This window comes from Eleutherodactylus coqui, chromosome 11 (assembly GCF_035609145.1).
Source record: "Eleutherodactylus coqui strain aEleCoq1 chromosome 11, aEleCoq1.hap1, whole genome shotgun sequence".
In the NCBI taxonomy this organism is placed as follows: Eukaryota; Metazoa; Chordata; class Amphibia; order Anura; family Eleutherodactylidae; genus Eleutherodactylus; species Eleutherodactylus coqui.
In genome coordinates, this window is record NC_089847.1 from 76,061,942 (window position 1) to 76,082,264 (window position 20,323).

The following is a 20,323-nucleotide window of genomic DNA, read 5'->3' on the forward strand; positions in this document are numbered from 1 at the left end:
ATTTTATACACAGCGTTTTACCATACGCTTGTGTGAGCCTGCCCTAAGCTGGTAATTCTAACTACTTTTGCATGTAAAATGTTTGAGGGGTTTCTAAGAGATGCTATCCTGGAGGACCTCAAGGAAGAGATAGCTGTATAACTGCATCAGCATGTGTTTTGTGAGGGGTCGCTCCTGTCAAACCAACGTGATCAGTTTCTATGAGGAGGTAAGTTCTAGACTGGACCGGGGAGTCATTGGGTCTTGTATCTTGCATTTTCACAAAACGTTTGATACTGTGCCGCATTAAAGGTTGGTATATAAAATGAGAATGCTTGGTCTGGGTGAGTGTCTAAATAACTGGCTCAGTGATAGAAAGCAGAGGGTTGTTATAAATGGTACATACTCTGATTGGGTTACCGTTACTGGTGGGGTCTCACATGCCTTGGTTAAAAAGTTCAGCTTAGGCCCTTCACCACCCCCCTTTCCCCTTTACCCCACCCTCCACCCGGCAACTACTCTACATGGCTGCCTGCCATAGTCTACCCTGAACATTCATTTGCATTGCTGGGTTTCTTACGTGACCTACTGATGCAGCACTAGCAGCCCGGAAGGTTACTAGGGTCTGAACAGATTAGGGGGCCAAGACATAAATATTTTTTGTTTTTCAAGGGCAAACAAAACATATGTAGGCAATGGCATATCTAGAAAGAAACTTTGTAGAACACAGCAGGCTCAGATACAGCATCTCAGCTGTAGTATAACGCTACATAATGCAGCCACCATATAATCAGATACCTGTGCTATAGAGTGGTAGTGATTACAATAGTTACCATCTGTCAGCCACAATTCATCTCCATACAATCCCCAATCCTTTCCCCATAATAGTATGCCATTTGTGCCCCACAAAGTAATGTCCTCAGAGTAATAATTCCCAAATAGTACCGCAAGAAATGCCTTTTTTGTGCCCACAGTAATAGTGCCTTTCCTTTGTTCCCCCCACACTGTAATACCTCTTTATGTTAAGAACTTACTAACATGTCTAGACAGCATTTGTATTGATTTTTATATATCTTACTAGCTGATATACACGGCTTTGCCCGAGTTAATTTGATACAGGTTGTACACACAGAAAATTTTATGTAGTCAAGGTTACTTTAGAGGAAATAAATATGTACATAGAGGAGCATTATTTTCTCCTCAGGCTGCGTGTACTGATGTCCCTCTGCAGAATGTGCCACCCTTCCCATTCTCCTCATTTAAGACCTAAAGAATGCTCGCGCCAAATATCATACTTGTACGACACTGGAAAGTTACATTACAAAGGGGTGCACTTTTGCAATTAGTATTGAATAATCGATTGACCCCTTTACTTTTCTTATTTATGACCTTCATATTTGTAGGACACCGGGAAGTTAGAGAATTAAATTAGGTACTGTCACATCCGCCGGGCGCACCTCACCACAGCAGACAGAGTGAGGTTCACACAGAACGCAAACAGAATAAACCAAAACTATGCTGGACAGTGAACACCACTCCAGGAACTAGAAGATGGAAAAACCTGTCCCTTACCTAACAGGGAAGTGAATAGTCCCTGCTTACAAGCAGAGTCTTTGTCCTGATAAAGACAGCCCCGCTGTCTTCTCCTGGGCCCTGATTAGCCCTTGCAGAAACCCCTGGAGAGGTGCACTGACATAGCAAAACAAAACAATAACTGTAACAGAAAACAGATATGAACACCAGTACTTATCCGTATATAGCAGAATATTACCCAGCATAGAGACACTAACCTACTCCAATCACTCCTCTAGAACTGAAATCAACAGCAAGGGTAAGAGGGCGTGGTAGGAATATAAAGCTGTCCACACTTGCTGATTGGTAGAGCAGCCAGCAATCTCTGCAAAACTTGCATTAACCCTTGCCCTGCATAGTAACAGGGTGACTGGTCAGACCCTGTGTTATGGCCACCATGCCACGACGCAGTCACGACTGACAAGCCGTGACAGCTACATTCATTACATAGGGGTGCCAATATTTTTGCGATAAGCATTGAATTTTTGAGTTGTGACCCCTATTACTTTTCCTATTTAGGACCTAAAGAATGCTCCTGCCAAATTTCATGTTTGTACGACACTGAAGTTAGCTTGCTTAACTCAGATCCTGATTTTTTTTATTTGTAAGACTTAATACATTTTATTTTTCTATTCTAGCACTTCTGTCTCAGATGTACTTCACCGAATTGTTCAGCTGCTGCAAGATGATGTCTGTGTATGTATTTAATATGCCATGGTGTACAATGCATAACAATACAGCAACACTAGAAAGTTTATTTTTTATTTTATTTTTTTAACTTAAAGCTGTTTCAATTTAGGCCTCATGTTCACGTATGGTAAAATGCAGCGGGTGTCCCATAGTGTGTTATCGGTGTTTGTGATGCTGGCTCTGCCAGCAGATTGTGTATGGGCAGCTAGTCTGCTGCGCATGCCCACATAACTCATACAAATAAGGCCCCATTCTCATCTGCATTATGGGTTCCAGTTGATTTCCATTGCTCAGCTTCATCAGAGCTAAACAATGAAAATATTGGAACCAGCACATGCTGGCGCCAAATGAACCCCAATAACCCTTTCCAAATCAAAGTTTCTTGCCACCCGCCCATGCCACAGCTCTTATTTAAGGCCCATTTACACTGGATGATTAGCGCTAAAAAAAAAATCGTTTATCGGCGATCGTTTTAGCGATTATGGGTGCGTGTAAATGTGCGCCTATCAGTATTTCGGCTGATCGTTAAAATCAGTCCAATATAAAAATCGTTGCTCATTTTTATCAGTAGTGGGGAGTGCTGATAGCATTGTTTCCCCATGGAGAACAAAGGATCCGAGCACAGATAATAGCCTCGGGCTTATTTTGCTGAGTAGCTACTTAAATACCAAATAATTTTTATGCAAAATGATCACTCAAAGCTGTTGCTCAAATTGAGCGATCTTTGAGTGATTATCTGCTCATGTAAATGGGGCCTTTATTTTGGGTGGGAAAGCGCGTTGTGGATTCCTTGGAATTACTCAACCGAAACCTATAACAATGAACTGTCATGATGATTTTATTAGCAATTTTTGTAAAATTAACAATTTCCAAAAAAGTGTCAGCCCTCGTCTATATTAAGAATTCCCTGCATAACTTCAGTGTTGGAGTCTGTTCTGCATGTGTAAGTTAATAGAACAGCACTTTACAGACAGCGTGAACCTGAGACAGATATGTGTATTACCCCTGTGTATATTTTTTATTCTGAAACACTGCAGCAAGTTAAAGGCAAACCATACCGGTCTCTCTGCCTGCATCAGAGTGACAGCTCACTTCCCTTTTGTGTATAGGAAGAGAGCTGTCATTCTTCATAATGCGGGCAGGGAGACCTCAGAGTTAAACTTCAGAGTGTGTTTTAATCTGACATGCCTAAGCATTTCAAAATAAAACATACACGAGAGCAATGTACATACCTGTCCTGGGTTCATGCTGCCCAAAACTGCTCTGATAACAGAAACTTTCAAGAAAAAGGGTAAGGAATAGAGATGAGCAAGAATACTCGTCCGAGCTTGATACTCGTTCGAGTATTAGGGTGTTCGAGATGCTCGTTACTCGAAACGAGTACCACGCGATGTTCGAGTTACTTTCACTTTCATCTCTGAGACGTTAGCGCGCTTTTCTGGCCAATAGAAAGACAGGGAAGGCATTACAACTTCCCCCTGCGACGTTCAAGCCCTATACCACCCCCCTGCAGTGAGTGGCTGGCGAGATCAGGTGTCACCCGAGTATTAAAATCTGCCCGCCCGCGGCTTGCCACAGATGCATTCTGACATAGTTCAGGGAAAGTGCTGTTGATGCCGGAGCTGCTATAGGGAGAGCGTTAGGAGTGATTTTAGGCTTCAAGAAACCCAACGGTCCTTCTTAGGCCATAGAAATCGCAGATCGCACCTATCTGCGATCTGCGATTCCTGTTCTCTTCTCTATACGTGCTCAATGGGGCCGGCGGCAGCAGCGCCGACCCCATTGAGAACATATAGAAGACAAATCATTCTTCTCTGCCACAGCTGTAACAGCTGTGGCAGAGAAGAACGATGTTTGCCCATTGAATTCAATGGAGCCGGCAATACAGCAGGTTCCACTGAAAGCAATGGGCTGCCGGCGTGCGCGGGATGAATTGTCGGGAAGGGCTTAAATATATAATCCTTTCCCTGCAATTCATCCAGAAATGTGTTAAAATAAAAAATATACATATATATATATACTATTACTTACCTTGTCCCGGCAGACGGAGTTCAGCCGCGGCGGCCGGCAGTGGGTGTGAAGGGGGTGTGAGTCAGACTCAGCGCTGAGCCAATCAGGGGGCAGGTCTGACTCACACCCTCTTCACACCCACTGTAGGCCGGCCGCGCTGAACTTCGTCTGCCGGGACAAGGTAAGTATATACCGTATATACTGGCGTATAAGACGACTTTTGAACCCCGAAAAATCTGCTCTGAAGTCGGGGGTCGTCTTATACGCCGGTAATACAAAAAAAAAAGAAAGTGTCAAAAAAAAAATTCATTACTCACCTCCCCCGGCGTTCTGCGGCGCTGCTGCAGGCTGTCGCGCCCTCCTGGTCCCTGGCAGAGCATTGCTTTCTGGACGCAGGGCTTGAAATCCCCGCCTCCAGAAAGCTACTGTGATTAGCTAACACACGCCGTCAGCCAATCACAGCCATTCAATGACATCATTGTCATTGGCTGTGATTGGCTGAAGGCACGTGTGTTTTCTGGAGGCGGGGATTTCAAGCCCTGCGTCCAGAAAGCAATGCTCTGCCGGGGACCAGGAGGGAGCGACATCCTGCAGCAGCGCCGCAGAACGCCGGGGGAAGTGAGTAATGATTTTTATTTTTTGCTCCGCTGTATTCCCGGCGTATAAGGTGACAGTTGGGGGGTCGTCTTATACGCCCCGTCGCCTTATACGCCGGTATATACGGTATATTTTTTTTATTTTTACACATTTCTGGATGAATTGCAGGGAAGGGCTTCTATATTTAAGCCCTTCCCGACAATTCATCTCGCGCACGCCGGCAGCCCATTGCTTTCAGTGGAACCTGCTGTATTGCCGGCTCCATTGAATTTAATGGGCTAACATCATTCTTCTCTGCCACAGCTGTTACTGCTGTGGTAGCGGAGAATGATCTTTATGCTGACAGTGCGGGGGGGGGGGGCACTCTTGCCGCTATTGTGGCTTAATAGTGGGACCTGGGAACTTCATATGCAGCCCAACATGTAGCCCCTCGCCTGCCCTATCCGTTACTGTGTCGTTCCCATCACTTTCTTGAATTGCCCCGATTTTCACAAATGAAAACCTTAGCGAGCATTGGCGATATACAAAAATGCTCGGGTCGCCCATTGACTTCAATGGTGTTCGTTACTTGAAACGAACCCTCGAGCATCGCGAAAATTTCGTCCCGAGTAACGAGCACCCGAGCATTTTGGTGCTCGCTCATCTCTATTAAGGAAGCATTGTTTTAGCCCCTTAACGACTGCTGATACACCTTTTAACTGCTGTCCTGATCTCTGCACAGAGCGTGCAATATGGTGTGAAGTTTCTGCTGCTCTCCCCTGCTGGGGATGTAAATTGTGGTGTCGCTGTATCTTTGGTGATTTGAAGGTGTATTGGCAGTCTATGTATGAAGAGAGATCCTGGGGTGACCTCTCTTCATACAGCGCAGGCTTCAGCTGTTACAGGTGACACCCATGGTCAATAGCTGCAATGAGGCACACGACTGATCAGCGCTATTAATCCTTTAAATGCCACTGTCAATCGTGACAGCGGCATTTAAATCCCCTGAACGATGTGCGGGGATCCTGTATGCCCAACACCCCAGCGATGAGTTCGCAGGGAGCTGTGTGGGTGTCATTGCAGTGGGGGGCCTTCTGAAAGGCCCCAGGGCTATCTTAGTAGACTACCTATTAGGCAATCCCTGTGGAGTGGCTTGATAGGCTGCCTGTCAGATAGCAGTATGATGTAGTGCTGTGGCATTACATCAAACTGCAGGAGCGATCAAATCATCGCATGTTGTGATCCCTTAGGGGGTATTAAAAAAAAAAAAAGTAAAGATCAAGTTTTACTAATAGTGTAAAAACAAAAAAGTAATAAAAGTTTAAATCACCCCCCTTTTGCCATATCTTTAATAAAAAAAATCTAAATCCTAAAACAAGAATACATATTTGGTATCGCCGGGTCTGTGAAAGCCCGATCTATCAAAGTAGCACATTATTTTTTATCTGATGACATTCTCCACATGGGGTAAATAAATGCCAGAAAAGCACTTTTTCGGGCACCCTGTCTCCCAGAAAAAAATGCAATAAAAATCAATCAAAGTTGTATGTATTCCAAAATAGTACCAACGTAAACTACAGGGTGTCTTGCAAAAAATGAGCCCTTGCACAACAATGTCGACGTTACAATAAAAAGGTTATTGCGCGCAGAAGATGGGGTCAGAAAATAATTTTTAAAAAGTAGTACAGCAAAAAAGTTACAAGTTTGGTATCCTGACTTCTATTTCAATTATACCACATTTACCTTACTGTATTGTTATATTTTAAGTATTAAGATATTATCTTGTCTGTGTTCTGATCAGCAGACATGGGCAGCGATCATGTGCAAGTTTTCTAATTAGTAATAATAACAGAACGGTTTTGGTGCTTTGGAGAATAAACAGTGCCATTTAGCAGGGGCCACTCATAACATGGTAATTGTTACTTCTGTGCAGCCTTGATGAGTTATATTTTTCCAGACACTGAAGAGGTATAAATCACAAGAAAATCTCCTACTCTTAGGCCGCCTGCAGATGAGCGGGTCGGATTCGGCAGCGAGAATTCTCGCCGCGGGACCCGACCCGAGAGCCTGCAGGGAGCAGCGCGTACTCACCCGCGCCTGGCGGCCCCGGCTCTTTCATGTGCCGGCTGCCGCGCAGCCGACGCATGCGCAGACCGGAGCCGGCGGCCGGGTGAGTGCGTGCCCCGCACAAAAATAGGACATGCCGCGGCCGTCTGCATAGGAGTGCGTATTGTAATGCACTCCTATGCAAACTTTCAGTGGCGGAAATCCCACGGGAAATACCGCCGCGGGATTTACGCCCGTGTGCAGGCGGCCTTTAAAGACATTCTATATCTACAATTCATTCATTCTTAAATAGACAAAGAATGAATTGTAAGAGAAAAAATATATTTGCCAGTTGTAAACATGATGAATAAGGAATATTTATTTTAGTATCTTTTTATTTTGTTTTGTTTGGTGAAATCTGTGTTGACCCTCTTCTGTCACTCAAGTGTACATCCATCTGTGAAAAGTGTATGCTGGGCCCTTGCTTTGTGTGTGTCAATAAGCTTTTATGGTCATACATTGTGTAAGTTTACCAGTGGACAACCAGAAAGCTACTGATAGAAAATACGCAATTAGATTTGGCCAGATTCATAGGGTGAGGATATGATGACCGAAAGGGAAAGGACAGAGCTATATAATTCTACAGACATAACTAATGAAACTAGAATTACAGGGGTTTCCTGGGAGTTTAATATTGACAACCTTTCCTAAGGATAGGCCATCAATATAAGATCATTGGGGGTCCTGCTGATAAGCTGCTTTAAGGGAGCAATAGCATCTCATTCCTTTTGACCTCACATTGATCAGTCAAACAGCCTTTCTGCAGCTCCACTCCATTCAGGTAATGGGTTTGAGCGCTGTGCCTAGCAAATGGTAAATCAGCTAATTGGTGGAAATGGGATAAGTCATAAATAGTAAGGTCCCAGAAGACCCCTTTAAATACATGAAATACTCTGCTTAAGTTTTGTTAGTTTTTTTTAAACTATTAGCCTTCTTAAATTCCTTATTTCTAAATTTTACTATGCCTGTTTGCATTTTAATATATTCTGTGTATTATGTGTTTTTCTTAAATATTCCTCACTTCACCTACATTTTTTGAATTATTTATTTTAAATTTAGACAATCAATTCACTGTCTCTGGCTGATTCAAGATTAAAATCAGGAACCAATGTTATCCTAAATGCTCTGAGAAACAGCAACAACCTTACCAAGTTGGATATAAGTGGAAATTCAATGGGAGACCCTGGAGCAAAATTATTGGCAAAAGCCTTGCATATTAATAAAAAACTCAGGTGAGTGTTAACTTTGTCAGTATTAGTCACTTCTTTACAATTCTTCATACAGTATAATTCGTCTATCATCTCACAATACATTTAAACTGAGGAGTCTAAGCGTGCTTTCACACAGGAGGAATTATCCCACAATACACACCCCAAGATGCGGTAAATTCTGCATCAAATCTGCAGTTTGATACTGATTAGGGGTCAGCAGACCCGAGGTCGGATCAGGACACTAACCCTTAATATAGGTGCATAAATGTACCTGCTATATGCCCATGTGAAACTGGCATTTCATGGACTTGTTTAAGGGAAAGCCACAAAGTGAATCCAGCAGAAAAAGTTTCAGTTTTAAAGATGGCACATCGCCATAGAGTTGGATGACTAATTGCCAATTGAAGCCTTTATAACTACGCAAGAGATACAAAGGTTGACCCCTGCACGACCAATGACAAGATATACGCTGGGCAGCCATCAAGGGTGTATGGCTTGGGAACAAAGTCCACTCCATACCCAGTGGCTATCAGTTGTTTCTGAACAGGACAGTCAACTCATTATAGGCAATTGCCAATGCCTATTAAAACATCCCTTTGGGACGTCTTAATCCCCTTAGTGAGCAAGTTTTTTTTTTCCATTTTCGTTTTTATTTCCTTCTTTTTCAAAAAAAATTGTAACTGCTTTACTTATCCATTGACATAGCTGTATGAGTGCTTGTTTTTTTGTTTTTTTTGGGGGGGGGTTGTATTTTGCAATGGTACTATTTAATGTATCCTATACTATTTAAAAATTAACTTTTATTTATTCTGTTAAAAATAAAGACAAGCGCTTGTAGTGACACACAAATTAATAACACCTATTTATTTTAAACAATGCGAGTCCTGACGGTGTATAAAGACCTATATTGCTTCTCTCCTAGAGGTGTAGATGTATATGACCGCTGATAGTCTCTGTCATTATCACAAGACCTCTCGGGTGCCGTTCTAGTCTGCGCATACGTGCGATTCCTCCCTATTTTCCGGAGTACATCGCTCATATGAAAAAAAGCTCATTGCCTTTCACTTTACAGGTTTATGTAATATAGTGCACATGCTTTTTATCTCTATCATCATGACAGGTATACAATGTATTAAAAAGACCACAGGTTTTTATTCTCTCATTGTATATATTTATGCACTTTATAGTGCTTTTTAACATGACAGTTAGATTGACTAATTCAGATAGATGCCGTTTTTTTTTTTTTTTTATTGTTATTTTGGGACTGAACAGAAAAGTAAATAAAAGTAAAGATGCTTTTATTTCTGCTGATAAGAGCAATTGATCGGTATCTCCATAAATTATGATGTTTCCTTTTTATTCCTGTGATTGCATCACTCATGGGACCTCATTGTTGTTGAATAAATTTATACGTACATATTCCAATTGGATGTTAATGTAGCTTTCGTCATTTAGATAAAAGGAACGAAGGACAGGCATTCATTCAATCCATTAGGAGCCATCGAATTCAGGCGGTGGATCCATTGCGATTCTTTCTGCAATAGTTTACGGTCCAGGTTGCCCCTACGTGTTGTGGGTCGTAACGCTTCAATTCCTCTGAATTTTATCACGTTGGGGTCATTTCCATGCACGTCACGGACGTGATTGGCTAAACTGGTACTTTCGCCTCGGCTGATATTCCCTATGTGGGATAGCACTCTTCTCCTCAGTTGCTGTGTCGTCATTCCGACATAGTCCTTAGGACAAGGACAAGTTGCCACATAGATCACGGCTGTAGTTCTACAGTTGATGAAACTTCTTATCGAGTACATTTTCCCTGTTGCCGCACTTGTAAACGAATTAGTTCTTTCCATAAAGGGACATCCTTTGCATCCTGGGCATCGAAAAGATCCCGGTATGGGGTTGCGGTTTAGCCAGTTTCGTGTATCCGGTGGGGGGACAAAGTGGCCGTGGACAAGTCTATCCCTCAAACTTCGCCCCTTTCGAAATGTTATGGAGGGTTTTTCAGATAGATGTCCAATCAGATCACTGTCCCGTCTTAGGATATTCCAATATTTTTGAAAAATCCCTCTGACTTTAGTTGATTTCTCGTCATAGGTGCCTATCAGTCTTATGGGACCATTTTCTTGTTTTTTATTTGTCCTTGTCAGGAGCTCAGTTCTTGTTTTGCCTGATGCTGCTGATTGTGCCTCTCTAATGATGTCATCAGGGTAACCCCTTCTTGCGAATCTATCGGCCATATCCGTAGCTCTTGCTTCGTATTCCTGGGATTCTGAGCAGTTTCTTTTTGTCCTAAAGAACTGCCCCTTCGGGATGCCCTTTTTAAGGGCCCAGGGAAGGTGACTTTGATAATGCAGTAGGCTGTTCGTGGCCGTAGGTTTTCTATAGATAGTAGTTTCAAGGGTGCCCTCTATGGTTTTGGAAATTTGAAGATCTAGAAACGTGATAGACTGAGGGTTGATTTCATAGGTGAAGCTAAGTCCCAGACCATTATTGTTCAGTTGGTTAACAAAGTTTTTAAAGGAGTCCATATCACCTGACCACAATCAATACAACATCGATGTATCTTAACCAGATGTCCACCTTTGAGGTCCATTGTGTGTTAGACTCCTCAAAGACAAATTTCTCCTCCCACCAGCCCAGGTACAGATTTGCATAAGTCGGGGCACAGGGGCTCCCCATTGCGGTACCCCTGAGCTGGTGGGAGAATTTGTCATTGAACAAGAAATAGTTGTGTTCCAGGACGAACTGCAAAAGCTCAAGTACAAACTCATTATGTAGACTGAAGTGCCTACCTCTTTGATCGAGGAAATATTTTGTCGCCTTGAGGCCGCCTTGATGCGGAATAGATGTATATAAGGCTTCTACGTCTAAGCTAGCAAGATACACTGATTCAGAGACATGTATGCCATCCAATTTTCTCAATACGTCTGAGGTGTCTTGGACGTAGGATGGTAAGGCCTCTACGAAACTTCGGAGGACTTTATCCACATATAGACTCGGGTTTTGCGTAATGCTATCAATGCCAGAGACTATCGGGCGGCCTTTTACAGGAGACAGGCCCTTATGAATTTTGGGTATGGCATAAAATGTCTAGAGTGGCATATAAGATTCAGTGAGACATAAGCTAAAATATCATCTCAAAGATATAGCTTACTCACATATTTTTAGTAAAGTGCTCAGGACTCTCTCACCATTGACTATCACGTTCAATGTGGATCAATAGTGTCCCATTTCCAATTCATATTAAAGCATCTAACCAGGGACCCTCAAAAGAAGTGACAGTGGTACCTGGATTTTTTGGTGTACCACCTACCGTATATACCGGCGTATAAGACGACTTTTGAACCCCGAAAAATCGGGTCTGAAGTCGGGGGTCGTCTTATGCGCCGGTAATACAAAAAAAAAAAAAGTGTAAAAAAAAAAAAATTCATTACTCACCTCCCCCGGCGTTCTGTCGTGCTCCGGCAGGATGTCGCTCGCTCCTCGTCCCCGGCGCAGCATTGCTTTCTGAATGCGGGGCTTGAAATCCCCGCTTCCAGAAAGCTAGTACACACGCCGGCAGCCATGACAGCATTGAATGGCTGTGATTGGCTGAAGGCGCACGTGTTAGCAATCACACCCATTCAATGATGTCATTGAATAGTGTGATTGGCTGAAGCCACGTGTGTTTTAGCCAATCACAGCCATTCAATGATGTCATGGCTGCCGGCGTGTGTACTAGCTTTCTGGAAGCGGGGATTTCAAGCCCCGCATTCAGAAAGCCATGCTGCGCCGGGGACGAGGAGCGAGCGACATCCTGCCGGAGCGCGACAGGACGCCGGGGGAGGTGAGTAATGATTTTTTTTTTTTTCTCCACTGTATACCGGCGTATAAGGTGAAAGTTGGGGGGTCGTCTTATACGCCCCGTCGCCTTATACGCCGGTATATACGGTAAGTGAACATCAACATATGTAATAAAATTACTCCTTGATCCTGATGAATCGGCCCTAGATTAAAAGAGGCCGAGGAAACGCGTCGAGCCTGGGAGATATAAAAAAAGTGCACAGAATATAAGGAATATAACTAAGTGCACCTAGCAATCTATGATTAATATACATATGAGATTTACAATATTGAATTGAAATAATTTTCATCATCTAATATACATGATTGAGACCATAGTATCTCACTATAGCAGACCGTAATTAGGGTGGCTATATACATCTACACCTCTAGGAGAGAAGCAATATAGGTCTTTATACACCGTCAGGACTCGCATTGTTTAAAATAAATAGAGGTGTTATTAATTTGTGTGTCACTACAAGCGCTTGTCTTTATTTTTAACAGAATAAATAAAAGTTAATTTTTAAATAGTATAGGATATTTCTTTAGTGGGTCCTTTTCAGTGAATAAATAGACAAAATAAGAACCCTACTGTCTCAGTGAATAAGTACTATTTAATGTAGTACATAATGTACTTAAAAACCTATTAAAAATTCTAAATGGAGAGAAGTGGAAAGAAATAAAATTCTGTCTTTCGGTGCATCTTGTTTCTACAGTGTGCAAGCTGCAACAAAAATAACATAACTTTATTCTATGGGTCAGTACAATTACTATGATACTAAACTTTTGGAATACATATGACTTTGATAGCTTTTTATTGCATTTTTGCTTGGAGACAGGGTGACCAAAAGTGCATTTTTGGCGCGCTTTATTTTTTTTCTGATGACGTTCATCATGAAGGGTATATGTGTTACTTTGATAGATTGGACCTTTACGGACGCAACAATACGAAATATGTATTTTTGTCTTAGATTCTTTTATAACAAAAGGGGGTTAAAGGGGTTGTACCACAATAAAAAACAGGATACATGATAAGTCTGATTTAGTAGTGATCTCATTACTGAGACCTCTACCGATCCCACGAATAGGAGTCCTGGGTCCCCCTCTCCTCAATGCAGGCTTGCTACACCCCCCAGTGAGGAAGAGATTGAATAAAACTTCAGCCATGCATGCGCTTTGCTGCTCTATTCTTTTATATGGGTGAACGCTATCTTTTTGTATCCAGGGGGTTATATGCATTGTGAGACGGTGACCGGCAAGGTGCTGGAGGGCAGGTATGTGTCGCCTAGGATGCTCTCCTATGCTGCCTTGGGGAACGCTTGGGCAGATACGTGCCACTGAGCAGCCTGGGCTCGGTGGAGGAAGCCGGCAGTATAGTGTTCGTAGCATTAAGCCACTAACACGTTGTAGTATGTAAGTGGCTCCAAGCCACATAATCCGGGCCGGCTTTTCCTGGAGTGACCAAAGTGAAGGGTGGGATGGTCACTCCCACGTACCAGGTGAGGCTGGTACCAGGCCTTATAAAGCCTGGGCCTACAGGGCTGGAGAGAGAGCTGAGACCTCTGCAGGTCTGAGAGTCCTGGCTGGCTGTGTGCAGGAGCCATTTGTGTTACCAGTGTGTAGACAGGGACGCTCAATGTATAGTAAGTGCTCAGATGAGCAGGATTTACGTTATGTTTGCCTGATGTTAAGGCCTGTATTTTGCTTTTGTTTGCTTGGAAATAAACCCAGGCAAAGCCTGGACTAAAGACTTTATCGCAAGTGTCACTGTCTCTGACTGCTTATGCCCAGGTTGCTACCGATCCTAGACGCTAATCCCTCACATATGGTATTTGGATGCGGGCAGCGGTCTTAAAGAGACATACACCAATTAATGGACATTTTGCTGCAGCAGCTGGAGAACCGTTGCTAAGGGCAACCGCCCAAGAGAGATTGACGGGAGAGTGCTGTAACCCCCATGTCCTGGGTGAAAGCTGCAACGGCACAGCCATCAGATACTGCCAAGATGGAGGAACTGATAAAGCAGCTGGTACAAATGGTACAACAGCAAGCGTTGGCCCAGCAGCAACAAGTGGCGGCGACCCAGCAAAAGATCCATGAGGAGGCCATGAGAGCTCAGGCCGAGACCAATGCTCTCCTGGCGCAAAGTCTGCAGAGGTCGTCGGGTTCGTTCCCCACCACCCGTACCGTGGTACAGGCGGCCATACAAAAGATGACGGCCACCGATGACATCGAGGCCTATCTCGTGGTCTTTGAGAGAGTGGCCGAGAGAGAGAAATTACCAGCGCCTCAGTGGGCTGAGGTAGTAGCACCTTTCCTGACAGGAGAACCCCAAAAGGCCTACTTTGACCTCGGTGAGCAGGATGCCAAGGACTATAGTAAACTCAAAGGTGAGATCCTGGCACGCTTGGGCGTGGACACCCATGTGCGGGCCCGACGCGTACACACCTGGACTTTCACGGACGACCTACCAGCTCGCTCCCAGATGTACGACCTGCTCCACCTGGTAAGAAAGTGGCTGCAGCCGGAGGAGTCGTCCCCGGCAGAGATCGTACAGAAAGTGGTTCTGGATAAGTTTATACGCTTGTTGCCCCCCGCAATCCAGGTGGGACAAGGAGGTTCCCAGGACGTGGACCAACTCGTGAGCCTCGTCGAGAGGTATAAAGCCACGGAGGACTTACTGCAAGCCGTGCCTCCTCGACGTTCCAGCCCCGGGAACAGCAAGTCGGCCGGAGCCCCTGGTAAGACTGTTCCGTATGTAGGGGGTGTCAAAAGTGTCCCAAGGGGAGGCGGCTCAGAGGGGGATCGTTTGGGGCAGAGGAGGAGCCCCAAATGGACATTCGGATCCCGGGTAGAACCCCAAGGAGACCGGGCCTCCATACGATGTTGGCGCTGTCATGAGCCCAGGCATCTTGCTGCCAACTGTCCCCTCACTGTGGAACCCATGGACTGTGACTCTGCCCGGCGGAGGTCGATGTTCGCACGGCCAGTATGTTCTGCAGAGACTGTGTCAGAGACTGATCGACCATTATGTCACCTAAAGGTGAATGACTTTGCGGTGACAGCTCTACTGGACTCAGGGAGCTTGGTTACGCTGGTGCACTCCAGCCTGGTCGATCCCACAACTGTCACCGGCCGTCGCATGGGGGTTGTTTGTGTGCATGGGGACACCAAGGAGTATCCTATTGCCCTTGTAAGACTTGAGACTCCGTGTGGACTTGCCACCCATGAGGTGGGCGTCGCAAAATCCTTAATGCACACCGTGATCCTCAGGAGAGACTTTCCCCTATTTTGGGACTTGTGGCGACACCGAGGGTCGTCTGCAAATAAGGTTCATGATAATGCAAATGTGTATGATGTGTGTCCAGAACCGTTTGACCCTGAGGGTACGGTTCCGGCAGTAGGGGTGACCCAAGAGAATGGGGATAACTTTCCCTTAACAGTATTGGCGGGTGAGACAGAGGTACAGGATGAAGTAATTGCTATGCCTGACTTAGAGGTCTCACGTGCCAATTTCGGAACTGAGCAGCTCCGAGACCCCACCTTAGTAAAGGCCAGGGAAAATGTTAAAGTACTTAATGGGGAGCCTCAATTCCCAGGGGCTGATACTGTGTTCCCACACCTGGCAGTCAATCAAGAATTGTTGTATCAGGTTGACAAGGTCCGTGGGGAGGTTGTGGAACAGCTGGTGGTACCTCAGTCTTATCGTAGGATGGTCTTAGACCTGGCGCACAAGCATGTGCTGGGAGGTCATCTCGGGAGCGAAAAGACTAGGGAACGCATCCTTCAGCGGTTTTTCTGGCCTGGGGTACATGGTGATGTAAAACGTTACTGTGAGTCGTGTCCGGAGTGTCAAATAACAGCTCCTATGCCCCATTACCGGAACCCCTTAGTGCCATTGCCCATCATAGAGGTGCCCTTCGAGCGGATCGCTATGGACCTAGTTGGGCCCTTGGTAAAGTCTGCCCGGGGTCACCAACATATATTAGTGGTTGTAGACTATGCCACCCGTTACCCTGAAGCCGTTCCTTTACGCAATACGTCATCCAAGGGTATTGCAAAGGAACTACTTCACATGTTCTCCCGCACGGGCATACCAAAAGAGATCCTGACGGACCAAGGAACCCCCTTTATGTCAAAGGTCATGAAGGAATTGTGTAAGCTGCTGAATATTAAGCACTTACGGACGTCTGTGTACCACCCACAGACAGATGGTCTGGTTGAGAGATTTAATAAGACCCTAAAAAGCATGTTAAAAAGGGTAGTCAATAAGGACGGGAAGGACTGGGACTGTCTGCTGCCATATTTAATGTTCTCAATCCGTGAAGTCCCACAATCCTCCACTGGGTTCTCTCCCTTTGAATTAGTTTATGGTAGACATCCCCGAGGGCTCCTTGATGTAGCTAAGGAGACCTGGGAGCACGAGTCCACCCCCTACAGGAGTGTTATTGAACACATCTCCCTGATGCAAGATCGAATTGTGGCAGTCATGCCCATTGTTAGAGAACATTTACAGCAGGCTCAAGAAGCCCAAAGCCGGGTATATAACAGGTCCGCCAAGGTGAGAACCTTCAACCCTGGGGATCGGGTACTAGTGTTGGTGCCCACCCTGGAAAGTAAATTCCTAGCAAAATGGCAAGGGCCCTATGAAATAATTGAGAAAGTCGGAGAGGTAAATTATAAGGTATACCAGCCAGGTAAGCGGAAACCAGAACAGTTGTACCATGTAAACCTAATTAAGCCATGGAAGGACAGAGAAGCCCTGACTGCAGTGAGCACCCCCCATGGGGCGGTCCCAGAGGTGTGTGTATCAGGGTCCCTGTCCAAATCCCAACAACAAGAGTCGAGGGAATTTATACAACGTAATGCAGATGTGTTCTCTGATATACCAGGGCGTACTGGTGTCATAAAACACGACATTATAACTGAACCAGGGGTAAAGGTTCAGTTGAAACCGTACAGGGTTCCAGAAGCCCGCAGACGAGCCATCTCAGAGGAGGTCAAGAAAATGCTAAACCTCGGAGTAATTGAGGAGTCGAAAAGCGAATGGTCCAGCCCTATCGTGCTGATACCAAAACCTGATGGCTCTCTGCGCTTCTGTAACGACTTCCGGAAGCTAAATGACGTGTCAAAATTTGACGCATACCCAATGCCGAGAGTGGACGAGTTAATTGAGAGACTGGGTCATGCCAGGTACTTTTCCACTCTCGACCTTACTAAAGGCTACTGGCAGGTTCCCCTTACAGAGAGCGCGAAAGAAAAGACTGCGTTTGCCACACCAGAAGGGTTGTTTCAGTACATCTGCCTACCCTTCAGTTTGCATGGAGCCCCAGCAACCTTCCAAAGATTGATGGATATCATACTCAAACCCCATCGTCAATATGCGTCAGCATATTTAGATGATATCATCATCTTTAGCGAAGACTGGGACAGCCATCTACCCAAGGTACAGGCAGTACTGAACTCCCTTAGAAAAGCAGGGCTCACAGCAAACCCAAAGAAGTGCGCCCTGGGTCTTGAAGAAGCACGATACCTAGGGTATATAATAGGTAGGGGTATTATAAAACCCCAGGTCAATAAAGTTGAAGCCGTTCAGAACTGGCCACAACCCACAACTAAAAAGCAGGTGAGAGCCTTTTTAGGCATTGTAGGGTACTATAGCCGGTTCGTGCAAAACTTTGCTAGCATAGCAGCGCCCCTAACAGACTTGACCAAGAACAGTAAGTTAGTCATCGTCAAGTGGAACCCTGACGCAGAAAAGGCGTTCCAAGAGTTAAAACGGGCCCTCTGTAGACGTCCAGTGTTAGTCACACCCAATTTTAAAAGGGAATTTATTGTCCAAACAGACGCGTCCGATGTGGGACTGGGAGCAGTTCTGTCCCAGGAAGTAGAGGGAGAGGAACATCCCGTGATATATCTGAGCAGGAAGCTCACGACACCAGAAAGAAATTATAGTATCGTTGAGCAGGAGTGCCTAGCCATCAAGTGGGCCCTGGAATCCCTAAAATACTACTTGCTAGGTCGGCACTTCAGGTTGATCACAGACCACTCCCCCTTAACCTGGATGTCACAGGCAAAAGAAAGAAATGCCAGAGTCACTAGATGGTTCCTGACCCTTCAAAATTTTAGCTTTTCAGTAGAGCACAGGGCTGGAAAGCTACAGGGCAATGCCGATGCCTTATCAAGGACGCATTGCATGACGGCGAAAGGTGTCCGACCCCACAGGCTCGAACAGAGGGGGAGGGTATGTGAGACGGTGACCGGCAAGGTGCTGGAGGGCAGGTATGTGTCGCCTAGGATGCTCTCCTATGCTGCCTTGGGGAGCGCTTAGGCAGATACGTGCCACCGAGCAGCCTGGGCTCGGTGGAGGAAGTCGGCAGTATAGTGTTCGTAGCATTAAGCCACTAACACGTTGTAGTATGTAAGTGGCTCCAAGCCACATAATCTGGGCCGGCTTTTCCTGGAGTGACCAAAGTGAAGGGTGGGATGGTCACTCCCACGTACCAGGTGAGGCTGGTACCAGGCCTTATAAAGCCTGGGCCTACAGGGCTGGAGAGAGAGCTGAGACCTCTGCAGGTCTGAGAGTCCTGGCTGGCTGTGTGCAGGAGCCATTTGTGTTACCAGTGTGTAGACAGGGACGCTCAATGTATAGTAAGTGCTCAGACGAGCAGGATTTACATTATGTTTGCCTGATGTTAAGGCCTGTATTTTGCTTTTGTTTGCTTGGAAATAAACCCAGGCAAAGCCTGGACTAAAGACTTTATCACAAGTGTCACTGTCTCTGACTGCTTATGCCCAGGTTGCTACCGATCCTAGACGCTAATCCCTCACAGCATATATGCTGGTTTTAATTGAGACAATAAAAAGAGAAGCTGGATAAATCTTATCCCACTACCTGTTGAAATTCATTGGAGAGCAGTGCAGAGCTCACCAGTATTTCTCCAAAATACAGTATAAGGCCTCCCTCACACAGGCTTTTGCAGAAACGCTACATTTACTGTAGTATTAGCAGCGTTGTCATGTGTTTCAAACAACATTTTGGCTACGTTTTCAGCACAGCACTCACCGAGCAGGCGCCGCCCGGGTCAATCCCTGTTACCAGCAATAGATACCTGACAAGTGCATGTGAAGCCTGCAGGAGCGCCGAACAGCGGCAGGGACTTTTTTTCCTCAGGTAATGTAGCTAGGCGTTTAGAGCTGCCAAAAACACTGTACCAAGTTGTGCTGCGTTATCAGTAGTGCTGAAAATGCTACATATTCATTTTGCTGGGCGACTCACAGCGTTTAAAAATGCCAAAACGCCCCAAAATAGAACATGCACAATACAAAAATCATGGTGCTGAAGAGCACTGCGTTCGAGCTGCTGACAACGGCTGTGTGAGCGGTCCCATTGAAAACTATGGGAGCGTTGTACCACAAACAGCGTGGTGCTAAAGCACTGCGCTAATCGCTGTAAAAAGCGCCTGTGAGTGGGGCATAATCCAATACTACGTAAGCAATCAAATATTTACTTTAAGTTAAAGTCCGCTATGGGGCCAAAAAAGTAAAAATAAAATAAAGATTATTTTTAATTAGAAAAATAAATAGGCTTTTTAAAAACTTTTACCTAGTCATTACTTCAAAAAAAAAATTGCTATTGCATCGGTAAAAGTGGAATTTATTAAAATATCACATTATTAATACTGCACATTGAATGCCGTCAGAAAGGAAATGCACAGTGCCGGAATTGTGCTTTTTTAGTCATACCTTCTCTGAAAAATTGAACAAAAGGCAATCAAAGTATGTACCCCAAAATGGTATCAATAAAAACTGCAGGTCACCTAGCAAAAAACGAGTCCCCTGACAAACCCTATCAATGGAAAAATTTAAAGTTATGGGGGTGAAAAGATGGCGACAAAGCTGTTTTTTTTCTAAAGGTATTTTTTTATGTAGTCTCATATAAGAAAACTATTGCATTTTTCCACATTTCACCCCACTTAGAATTGTTTTAATTGATTTTCCAATATATTTCAACACCGCTTTATAAATGGTACCATTGGAAAATACAGTTAGTTCTGCAAATACAAGGCCTCATGTAGCTATGTCCCTGGAAAAATAAAGTGACTTATGATTTGTTATAAGTGATGATGATTTGTTTTGATAATGGGGAGGAATAGAGGACAATAGAAAGACATAAAAGGGCTGCAGCAGGAAGAGGTTTAAGGGGGTTATACCAGAATTAACTTTTATCACCAATCAGAAGGGTTTCAATAAACCCCATTCAGACAGCACAAAGTACCTCTTTCATATTTCCCATATTGTTTGAATGCACTTCTATCTTTGGCTCAAAAAACTGCCTGAAAACCTTTCTGTAA

General features: G+C 44.8%; 1 protein-coding gene across 1 annotated transcript in view; it reads left to right on the top strand.

The window, feature by feature from the left end:
* The window catches only part of LOC136581955 (capping protein, Arp2/3 and myosin-I linker protein 3-like), a 218,027-nt gene that overhangs the window by 177,683 nt on the left and 20,021 nt on the right, over positions 1–20,323 (top strand). The window contains exons 16-17 of the mRNA XM_066582666.1: positions 2,190–2,247; positions 7,993–8,165. Of these exons, the coding sequence (XP_066438763.1) occupies positions 2,190–2,247; positions 7,993–8,165 (231 nt within the window). The remainder of the gene's footprint in view (positions 1–2,189; positions 2,248–7,992; positions 8,166–20,323) is intronic.